General features: G+C 41.9%; 1 protein-coding gene across 1 annotated transcript in view; it reads right to left on the reverse strand.

The window, feature by feature from the left end:
* The window catches only part of RNF125 (ring finger protein 125), a 46,739-nt gene extending 41,869 nt beyond the window's left edge, over positions 1 to 4,870 (reverse strand). Inside the window, exon 1 of the mRNA XM_003784759.3 lies at positions 4,478 to 4,870. Within this exon, the coding sequence (XP_003784807.1) occupies positions 4,478 to 4,641 (164 nt within the window). The 5' untranslated portion in view covers positions 4,642 to 4,870. The remainder of the gene's footprint in view (positions 1 to 4,477) is intronic.
* Positions 4,871 to 11,657: the final 6,787 nt, after the last annotated feature.

Raw genomic sequence — 11,657 nt, forward strand, 5'->3', positions numbered from 1 at the left:
ATAATAACTAAAAATGTAATAAAAAAAGAAATAAGGAAACAATTCTGGAAGCAAGTGGTGTACCCAAAAAAAGCAAAGTTTTTTTTTTTTTTTTTGTGAGAAAAATTTTAAGAAAGGCATGAAGATGTGATTTTGGTTAGAGAAAAAATAGTTTAGTGTAGAGGCTATTTAAAGGTTGTGCCCAATTGAAAGAAAATTTATGTTTCAAAAAGAAAATAAAAACTGTTTTTAGATTCTAGCCCTATTATTTTTGAATGTTATATTATTTGTACCAAATCCTGAATTTTCAGTTCCTTCCAATATCTGGCTGTGACTCTCCAGACTAATGTTTACAGTTGTCTTCCAACCCATCTGACTTAAAATCATTACAAATTAAAACTGTGCTTTTCTTAAGGCCCTCCAAACGGAGGCTAGACAACTTGACATAATTTCTAACGAGTATCTTTTGTGACAAAAAGATGGAGCTGCAAACCATCTTAGGAAGTAAAACATCACAAAAACTGAGAAGCAAACACATGTATTCAATAACAAATTGTAACTAAGTTATGGAAGAAAATCTCAATGAAAATCAAGCTGGGGGAAGAGTGGAGGAGGAGAATGGGTAAATTCACACCTATTGGGTACAGTGCACACTCTCTGGGTGAACGGCACACTTAATAACTTCCATTCAATCTGTACAAAAACAAAGCATACAAACAAAACATGTGTACCCCCAATAGTCTAAAATTTAAATATTTTTTAAAAGTTAAAAAAATAAGCTTCTAAAGAAACCTCTACAGCAACTTATACATAAACAGCGTTCATTTCTGACTACTCAGAAAGTTCGCTGAAGCACCTGATTCAAACTGCAATTCAGGAAACCCCGTCAAACTGCCATTGCCTGCCTGTTCCAACTGAAGATGCTTTAGAAAAACTACTTCGTAAACTTCTCCAAACATTAACCTTTTTTTCCTTCTGTTTCCACAGAAATGCATCAACTATCTGTTCTGTATCACATACAGAGGCCCAGCTTTGACAGCCCATCTACAATGTCATCTCTCAGAATGGGACACAACTGTTTAACTGACCTATCCTCAGGACTAAGACACAGATTAAAAAAGATACGAAATAACATACTCAAATTTGGTTATTTGCCTGCTTATTCCGTTCTATGTTTTCTTTCCCCTTATCTTTTATTTTTTGCAGTTTTTGGCCGGGGCCGGATTTGAACTCACCACCTCCATTATATGGGGCTGGTGCCCTACTCCTTTGAACCACAGGCACCACCCCCCCTTCCCTATTTTTTACTTTGAAATTTCTAACAAAATCTCTCCATAGCTACCAATCCTACTTTAATATGTGAAACTTCCTAAAAATAAAGTTTCAAATAGGGGACTAATGGAAATAAAAATATGTTTTTAAATATAAATAGGCAAATATAAAACATACATTGTATAAATGTATTAGTATTTATATTATAAATTATAATTATTACAAATTATAAATATAAATACATTAGAAATTAAATTATTATTATTATATAAATATAAATCTATAAATGTAAAAAATATACTACTTTGACATGTTTCTTTGATATTCTTGGAGACAGGAATAACCCTGAAAAGCTGCCTTTTGTGGAGAAGATTTGCACGCGTAGAGAAAATCTACATTGGTGATCCATACTGGTGAAATAAGCTACCAGACTTTCTCTGAGGCCCCACTGGTGTGGACTGAGCAGTTGAGGGGGAGGGGCTTAACTGTAAGTTTGACAGCTTTTGGAGGTCTGACAGAGAAACTTAACCACAGCAGGGTTACTACCTGCTATTTCTGGTATCAGAGAGGTTTCACAGGTATAACAAGACTATCTCCGCCCCATGCCTTTCTTTCTCTCTCCCTCCCAAATCTTGTCCTGCTATGTTCTAAGGCCCAGTTTTTTCTGCAACCTCAAAACAGCAAAGCCTCAACAATCTAGTCCTTGCTTTGAGTTTTCCTATTTTGTATGACTCCCATCCCCATATACACCTTAATATATTTGTATGCCTTTCTCCCCTGTTATCGGTTTATTTTACAGAATCAAATTATAGAACCCTCCAGGGGAAAAATTCAAATTTCCCTAAAGTCACACAGCTGGCTAGTGGCAGAATTGAATTTCAAATTCAGCTCTCTGTATAAGGCCCACAGCTCCTGGGACATCGCAATACAATTTATAAAGCGCTCTACATATTCACTCAAGGTATTGTTGTCATGATTAAACTTGCTTGACTTGAAATAGGTTTACAAACCTAAATCAGCATAAAACAACCTAATTCAACAAGTCTGGAGATCTTGTTTCAATATGGGATACTAAAATAGAGAAATTTCATTTGCATTTCTGCATTTTCCAACTTCATTTCAATGGAAAAGAGCAGTTCATTTAGAATGTACAAATGGTGTTAGCAACACTCACAATCTTCAGCGCATAAGGGACTCTGGTTAACATAAAATGGAAGGGCCCAAGTACATTTGCCAAAGGAGGAATATGGAAATTCTGCCCACAGCCAGAACAATAGACATAGACTTTTCAAAACAAAGAACAGTAAAAGGAGGGAAGGCAATTTGTCCAGCCCTTGTTATGCTATTTTATGACTATTTTTCCAGTGGCCAGTTTCCTATTCACTTTAACAAAGAAAAAGATTAAACAAAAATTTTAACATTTCGCAAATGTCTATTATCCTTTAGAAGAAGCAAAGACATTGTAAACAATAAGTTGTAGTGTTCAAAATCCAAACCAGGAAAACAATCTCCAGTCAGAGAATTAAATAGCAAAACTGTCCATTCCAGTTCTACAAAAAAAAGTCTTCAGGATACTCCCCCTGTTCAACTTTGACACACTTTTAAGTTCTCATGCTAGTAAAGATCAAATTTAAATGTAGCTACTCTTAGGTTATTATTTCCTTGAACCGAAGTATAGATTTTGTAATGTTACACAAGAGTATCTTGGTTTTCAGATCTGCCTTTGGACATTATGTCAATGAGCTACAACTGGACAGCTGAGAAGCAACATCAGTAATCAGATGAGTGGGTAAATTTAAGCTGTGAGTTGAAAGTACAAAGCTGAAGAAACAGGCCCTGAAAATACAGCCAGAAAACAATGCCTTAGAGCACTGGCTAAACATTGTGTGGGTTGCCCGTTTTTCACTTAGGCTCCAGGATGAGCAGAGGTGGAAAGAGCTTTTTAGATACTAGGCTGTAGGTGTTAAGGACCATCTAAATCCTTTTAAAAAACATTTTGCGCACTTGTCCTTACGGTGAGGGATTTCTTTTTTCCTGGTAAGCCCCTAAACCCATAAAGCCACTCAGTATTGCTCTGGTACTTCACTGTGCTGCAGTTAATCTACTGTCCACAGAAGACAAGAGGGCTTCTGCTCCTCCTGAGCTCTGCGTGGACCCGCAGACACCCAGGCGCGCGCGCGCGCGCGAGCACACACACACACACACACACTCACACACACACCTGGGGGGGAGGCTAGGAAAAGGGAGGAGACAAATTCACAGATCCAACTTCCGCTATCAGTTACCAAGCACACATTGAGGACGTGCTCATTTCATATGGGGACTGTTATTAAAATCCTCTTGGAAACTAACACGACTTTGCACACTATCAGAGGATTTTAGTTAAATAGTGCGTTTTTAAGTTAGTTTAATCTATTCCTTCTACGGGTTTGGGGAGGCGGGGCGTAAAGCAGGCAGTGGGCAACCTTCTGTCACTTCGTAGCTGGGTTTTAAAGGGCCCCATTCACTGGTTTAGGGCTAACGTTGAAGCCCCAGGCTCCACCCTGGGTTGTGAAACTCTAACAAGTGGTTAAATTCCACTACTCCGGAAAGTCGCTCTAACACCCTGGTTTGACTTGATCTTTGAGGGGTCTGGGTATCTGTGTTGGGAAGGGGTCTCTGGGGTAGGGGGGTGGAAAGACTGTTAGCACAGATCACTCTGTTCAGGAGAGGAGCCTCTGTGGGCGTTCTGGGACACGTGCACAACCCCAGCAAAACAAAACCAACCCGGGTTTCCGGGGCAGAGGGAAGCACAGCGCGATCAACCGAGTGCAGCCGGATAACAGGGCTTAGCTGGAGCCCACTACTTTGCAGCCGGTTGCTCGTTTCCTTTCTGTGCTAGGGAGGGTACTGGTTCTCCAGCCAAGAGTACCTTCCCTAGCTGGCAAGCTGTGGCTCTGGGCGGGACCTGTGCCTGGATCTGCAACCCTTAAGCTCCGCACCTGGGCTTCGCGAGGAGGAGCATTAGCGGGATGCCAGGCCCGCTTGTTTGTTTTTTTCTTCTAAAATCCTGTGTCACTTTCTGACTGGCATTTTCCCCACCGCCAGCACAGATTAGGGTTTGTCCCTGCAGCAGTTTCCTAAGGCGCTGGCTTCTGTACACACCCCGGCCCCCAAGCCATAGGCTTCCCCAAACCTCACCCTCTCCAAGTAGTGGGCACGCAAACTGAGCTCCCCCGGCACTTACACGTGGCCACAGCGGGTCCGGACTGGCTGGTGCAACACCTCCAGACACACTGAGCAGTCGAAAGACGTGACAGGCAGCTCTGGGTCCCTCCTGCGCTCCAGGGCCCGCGGGGTGGCAGAGGCGGGCGCCGATTTGCCACTATCGCTGCTCAGCACGGAGCCCATCGCGGTACCCCTCGCCCAAACAGCTGCCAATAGCTCAGTGCCTGCTGCCAGCTCGTTTTGTTGTCCTGCGGTGGAGGAAGGAAGTCCCAGCCCAGCTGTGATCGCCGCCTCCCAACGCACGCAGCCAGCCAGCCCAGAAGCAGCCTCCGCCGCTGCGCCCAACCTCGTTCTGGCGCAGGGCAAGTGCGCGGCCGCAGGTCTGAAATTATCTTTTGCAAGCAGCCGCGGTGGAGGCGCGGAGGCGGAGGCGCCAGCCGCACGGTGCTCGCTGCAACGTCTCGCGGTCCCGAGAGGATTGAAACCCGAAACCTCAACTGCAGGGGAGAGGACTTGGGCGGCAGTGAACCGTCCAAGCTATCGCACACAGCCTTCTTCCTTACCGTCAAAAGTTAGGAAAGTGCTGGTCTTGTCGTGCTTAATAGAAATCTGAGAACACCCACTTGTTAGGAGGTGACGGCCCAATCAGTTGCAAACATAAGCTATAAAGATGCCTTATGACTGACTGAGCGTCTACTAAGACAGTGTTAATCACTACTTAGGTCTTCTAATTAATTAATGGCTAGGTAGAATGGGGTAGTAGAAAGACTTACAGAGATTTGGATTCGAGTCCTTCCTCTAGGACAGGGATTTTCATTCTAAATCCCATTTCCCTGGCGATTTAGGATATCTTCTGCTGTCAATGCTGTCCCCACTCCGCCCTCAAAACATGGCCAAGTATATCATTCATTAACTCATGCATTTATTGAACACTTATTTAGCACTCACTGCATGCCAGACTTTGTTCTGGTGAACAGGACACAGTTCTTAACAAGAGAACAAAAATCCCAGTTCTCAAAGAACTTACTGTTCTTTTTTTAAAAAAGAACTTTATTTTGAGATAATTAGAGATTCACATGGAGGTTTAAGAAATAATACGTAATACACACATACAATATATACACACACAAATACATACTACATTTAAATGAAATACATGGAATATAATAAAGCATAAAATACACATATATTCTGACGTCTGCTAAACTTCACCCGGTTTCCCCCAGCCTCTAATTAGAATATACTATAATCAGCAAATAAATAAATGAACGAGATCATTTCAGATGATAAGAACCACGAAGAAGGTAAAACAGGGAGTGAGGTCACGGAACTGGATAAGGTCAGAGAAGACTTTTCGTATAAAGTGACAATTGAGCAGAACCATAAATAATGAAGAAGTCAGCCATTCACAGACTTAAGGAAAAGCTGTGAGCAGTGAGTGAGGTAGGACCAAAGAACTGAAAGAAGTGTGGGGGGCAGGATCTTAAGGGTGCTGGGAAGGTGAAAGATGGAAAGATAGTCATTCATATTTTTATAAGGAAAACAAAAAACCCTCCATCTTGTGCCTCAGCTCCTGCCCTATATCCTGCCAAATCTCTTGTTCTCGTTCTATACCTTTTGTGTCTCCATTTATTAATTATCCACCCCTTATCTGGGTCAGGCCGGGTTCTGAACTGAACATTCCACTTCCATCTGTCCAAAAGCTGCTTCATCATCAGTGTCACTGGTGATCTTCGTGTGGCTAATTACACTAGATTCTTTGCATTCCTTTTCTTCCTTGATTTCCCAACTATATTTGTCAGTGTCTGTCACTCCCTCCCTCTGCAAACACTCTTTGGATTTCCATTTCTCTTTCTGGCTGTTTTTTCACAGTCTCCTTTGTGGATATCTCCTTCTCCCCCATAATCAACTACAAAATCCTGGGATTCTGTCTTAGCACCTTTTCCCTTCTCTCCCCTGTAGGAGACGGAGCACCATGCTTATAGGAACAGTCACTGGTTCTTGAGGGAATCGCTGAGAGCCGGACAGTCTCCTGGCTGGACTAGAGATGTTTTGCATCCTGGGGACAAGCCCTCGAGCTACTTAGTGATCTAATGAGATAAGACCGGTGTTCATTAGTAAGCAGGTGTTGGACCTTGAACATTTGTGGTGCATCAGGGTGAGAGTCAAGCCAGTGGGAAAAGAGTGTGTAGTGATAAGCCCGTAGCCCTGGTATGTGATTGCTGGGCACTCCCCACACCTGTTATGTATCCACTCAGTAAACAGCCACTGCGGATGTTACTGGGGCTCTCCTGCACCTGTGGGGAGCCTCGCCTCTTGCAAGGTTGTACTTTCAATCTAAGTACTGACCCTCGCCTTTCTCACTCCCTACGAATCTCAAAAATCACATAGATTTTGTCACCATCTAGGTTGCAAAGACTTTCAAGTTTTTTCTCCACCCTAAGCCATTCAAATGCCTGTTTACTTGACATGACCATCTGACGGAGACATCTCCTCATCCCAGAGTGTCCAATAATGAACTCATTATAATGGCCACCCACCTTTCCTCCTTCAGCAGTTTATTACACTGTTAGCAAAAGGCACAATAATCCACTTCATAGCTCCATCTGGACACCTGGAAGTCATCTTTGATTTCTTCCTCTTCCTCATTCACATTGAATGAATCACAATCACAAATCTGTCTCCATATACTTCTCAGTAGCTCTTGAATCAGTTCTTTTATTACCTATTCCAATGGCCACCACTTATTTTAAATCATTGCTTTCTTTTGGATGACCTACCACAATAGTTCCTTACTACTCTACCTGCATCCACTATTGCCACTCTCTAATCTATTATCTACTTTGCAATCCAAGTAATCTTTTGAAAAGCAAACATCTTGTGTAATCCTAGGGCACAAAACCCTTTAGTGGCTCTCCATAATCCTTAGGATAAATTCCAAAATTTTAACATCATCTATAAAGTCCTGCATGATCTTACTCCTTCAATAACTATATCAGTTAAGATACCTTATACAGCAGGGAGGAGAAATACAAATAAAAGTACTTCAAGCATGCCAGGTGCAGTGGCTCATGACTGTACTCCTAGCACTCTGGAAGGCCAACGTAGGTGGATTGGTTGAGTTCAGGAGTTTGAGCAAGAGCAAGACCCTGTCTATATTAAACAGAGAGGTAGATGTATGGAACAGAATAGAGATCCAAGAGATGAACCCAGCTACTGATGGTTATTTGATCTTTGATAAGCCGATTAAAAACATTGAGTGGGGAAAAGATTCCCTATTTAACAAATGGTGCTGGGTGAACTGGCTGGAGACCTAAAGAAGACTGAAACTGGATCCACACCTTTTACCACTAACTAAGATAGACTCTCACTGGACTAAAGATTTAAACTTAAGACATGAAACTATAAAAATATTAGAAGAAAGTGAAGGGAAAACTCTTGAGGAAATTGGCCTGGGCGAATATTTTATGAGGAGGACCCCCTGGGCAATTAAAGAAACATCAAAAATACACTATTGGGACCTGATGAAACTAAAAAGCTTCTGCACACCCATGAACACAGTAAGTAAAGCAAGCAGACAGCCTTCAAAATGGGAGAAGATATTTGCTGGTTATGTCTCTGACAAAGGTTTAATAACCAGAATCCACAGAGAACTCAAACATATTAGCAAGAAAAGAACAAGTGATCCCATCTCAGGGTGGGCAAGGGACTTGAAGAGAAACTTCTCTGAAGAAGACAGGTGCATGGCCTACAGACATATGAAAAAATGCTCACGATCCTTAATCATCACAGAAATTCAAATCAAAACTACTTTGAGATATCCCCTAATTCCAGTAAGATTAACCCATATCACAAAATCCCAAAACCAGAGATGTTGGCGTGGATGTGAACAAAAGGGAACACTTCTGCACTGCTGCTGGGAATGTAAACTAATATGTTCCTTTTGGAAAGATGTTTGGAGAACACTTAGAGATCTAAAAATAGACCTGCCATTCAATCCTACAATTCCTCTACTAGATATATATCCAGAAGAACAAAAATCACATTATAACAAAGATATTTGTACCAGAATGTTTATTGCAGCCCAATTCATAATTGCTAGGTCATGGAAGAGGCCCAAGTGCCCATCGACCCACAATTGGATTCATAAATTGTGGTATATGTACACCATGGAATATTACACAGCCTTAAAGAAAGATGGAGACTTTACCTCTTACATGTTTACATGGATGGAGCTGGAAAATATTCTTCTTAGCAAAGTATCTCAAGAATGGAAGGAAAAGTATCCAATGTACTCAGTCCTACAATGAAACTAACTTATAGCTTTTTTATAAGCTATCACCCAATTATAGCCCAAGAAGAAAGGGAAAGGGGAGATGGAGGGGAGAGGCGGGGAGAGAATAGGTGGAGAGAGTAATTGGTGGGACCACACCTACAGTGCATCTTACAAGGGTACATGTGAAATTTACTAAGTGTAGAATATAAACGTCTAAACACAATAACTAAGATATATGTACACAATAACTAAGACAATGCCATGAAGGCTATGTTAACCAGTTTGATGAAAATATTTCAAAGTGTATGTAAAACCAACACATTGTATCCTATGATTACATTAATGTACATAGCTATGATTTAATAAAAAAAATAGAAAAACTAGCTGGGTGTAGTGGCAGATGCCTATAGTTCCAGCTACTTGGGAGGCTGAGGAAGGAGGATTGCTTGAGCCCAAAAGTTTGAGATTGCTATGAGCTGTGATGACATCATGGCACCCTACCCAGGGCAATGGAGGGAGACTGTCTCAAAAAAAAAAAAAATTGGCACTTAATATCAATGAATTTAAATACTATGCAATATTGACGCTCTTCTATTTGGACTAGCATGGAGATAGTTCTAAGACACTGTTAACTAAAAAGAGATGTTACTAAAGCATACAAAAATCAATACAAGATATATGTACTTTTTTTTTTTTTAGAGACAATCTCAATTTATTGCCCTCAGTAGAGTACTGTAGCATCACAGCTCACAGCAACCTCCAACTCCTGGGCTTAGGTGATTCTCTTGCCTCAGCCTCCCAAGTAGCTGGGACTACACGTGCCCGCCACAACACCCAGCTATTTTTTTTTAATTGCAGTTTGGCCGGGCTGGGTTCGAACCCACCACCCTTGGCATATAGGGCCGACACGCTGCCCACTAAGTCATAGGCACCACCCAAGATATATGTGCTTCATGTGGAGAAAAAGCTTATATATTTCTCACTGCCTACACACTCAAGGTCATAGCTCTTTCTCTTGCTGAGTGACCTTGACAAGTTTCATCTCTGGTCTTAGTTTCTTCATCTGAAAAAAACACAGATAGTTTTTAACCTAGAGAGTTACTCTGAGAAGTTAAATGCAATAACAATGAAACCGTCGGCTCATTGCCTGGAAGATAGTGTTAAATATGAGTTAGCTGTCTCTCTGACTTCATTTGTTCTGCAAACATTCCATAAGAGCCGACTTAGTGTGAAGCACCTCACTAGACACTGGGGCACAATCAGACACAAGGCCAGCGGAGTGGACAGCTCCAGTTTTGGCTGCTGAGCATCTCGTCACCATCCTCCGTAACAGCAACATACACCATTCCCTCAGAGCAACTGTCTTTTCATCATCCTAGTATTTAACAGACACTATTCTGCTTGGTTACTGTGGCCCAATGTTTAACATACACAATGTTAAGTGTACACATGCACATACGTACATTGTGTATGTATGTGTGTATGTTGCAGTGACATAACAGTGACTTCAGACTTCAGCAGGGCTGTCACCAACAATGTCTGCTTTTTATCCTTCACAGCCTTCTCCAGACATGGTAGGAATTCCCATTGCTATGATCTGCTGCTTCCCCGGTGTCTGTCTTTCCTAAGCATAGTGGATACACTTCCTTTTTATCTTCTAGCTATGCAGCATCTTGCCAATACAGCCTTCTTTCTTGTTTAATTTAGTCAGAGTTGAGTTCTGTTGCCTAGAACCAAACTGACTGATAACTCTATCGTCTTCAAGGCTTTCATGGCCTACTAGGTAACATGAACAGAAAAACCGTGGTTGTGTTTACAATTCAATATGGTAAAACCACTGATAGAAATCTACACAGAGAAAGAACAGTCATGTTAACTTCATCCAGGATGTAATGAAGAGGAGGGAGAAAGAAATAGCATCCCAGATTGAGGAGCTTGGAAAGAAAGAAAGAAACATGGAAAGAAGGAAGGAAAGAAGGAAGGAAAAGAGGGAGAGAGGAAAGGAAAGAGGGAAAGAAGGAGAGAAGGAAGGAGGGAAGGAAGGGAGGAAGGAAGGAAGGGAGGAGGGGAGGGAGGGAGGGAGGGAGGAAAGGAAGGAGGAAAGGAAAAAGGGAGGAAGGAAGGAAGGAAGGAAGAGAGGGAGGAAGGAAGGAAGGAAGGAAGGGAGAGAGGGAGAAAAGGAAGAAGGAAAGGAAAGAGGGAGGAAGGAAAGACGGAAGGGAGGGAGGAAGGAAGGAAGATAGTATTCCAGATAGAGAGAGCCTGGTGAGCACAGAGAAGGAAGCAAGAAGCAGCAAGCTCTGCAAACAGTTCCTTGTTGACAGAAGTTTAAGCACACAAGGGATGGTGAGAAGAAAAAAAAAAACTAGAGACCTAGGCAGAATTGAGGTCTTGAAAACTGTATGTGACAGGTTAATAATTTTCAACTTGCTTCTATGGCTTTGCGGAACCAATTAAGAGTTTAGGTAGAAGAACGACAGAGCCATCCCTGCAATTTTGACAAGTCACTCCGTTTGTGTCAAGGATTCTCAGACTTTATCTTGCTTCAGAATCACCTGAGGCACTGGTTAAAATGGCCCCATTCAGTGAGCCAAGTGAAATTCAATGGTTTCATTTTTAATAGTCTCCTTGCAGGTACGGATGTAGGGGTCACTAGACCATTCTTTGGGAAATGTGGCTCCACTTGATGGGAGGAGAAGACTTCAGGTTACTTTGACAACGGCAGAGATGTCAGATGCCAGGAGAGTTACTCACAGTCATCTGAACTAATGTATTCTGACAACGATTGTGCCTCAACACTACTAGATGATATTGCATTGGTTAAATACCTTGGCACCAAACCATAGATATTTCTGAACTTACAACTTTTAGAAATTCTTCTCGATAAACCTATCAAGAGTAATAAAGATTTATAGTATTCTAC

This window comes from Otolemur garnettii, unplaced genomic scaffold (genome assembly GCF_000181295.1).
Source record: "Otolemur garnettii isolate 467f Iridium unplaced genomic scaffold, OtoGar3 scaffold00012, whole genome shotgun sequence".
Classification (NCBI taxonomy): Eukaryota; Metazoa; Chordata; class Mammalia; order Primates; family Galagidae; genus Otolemur; species Otolemur garnettii.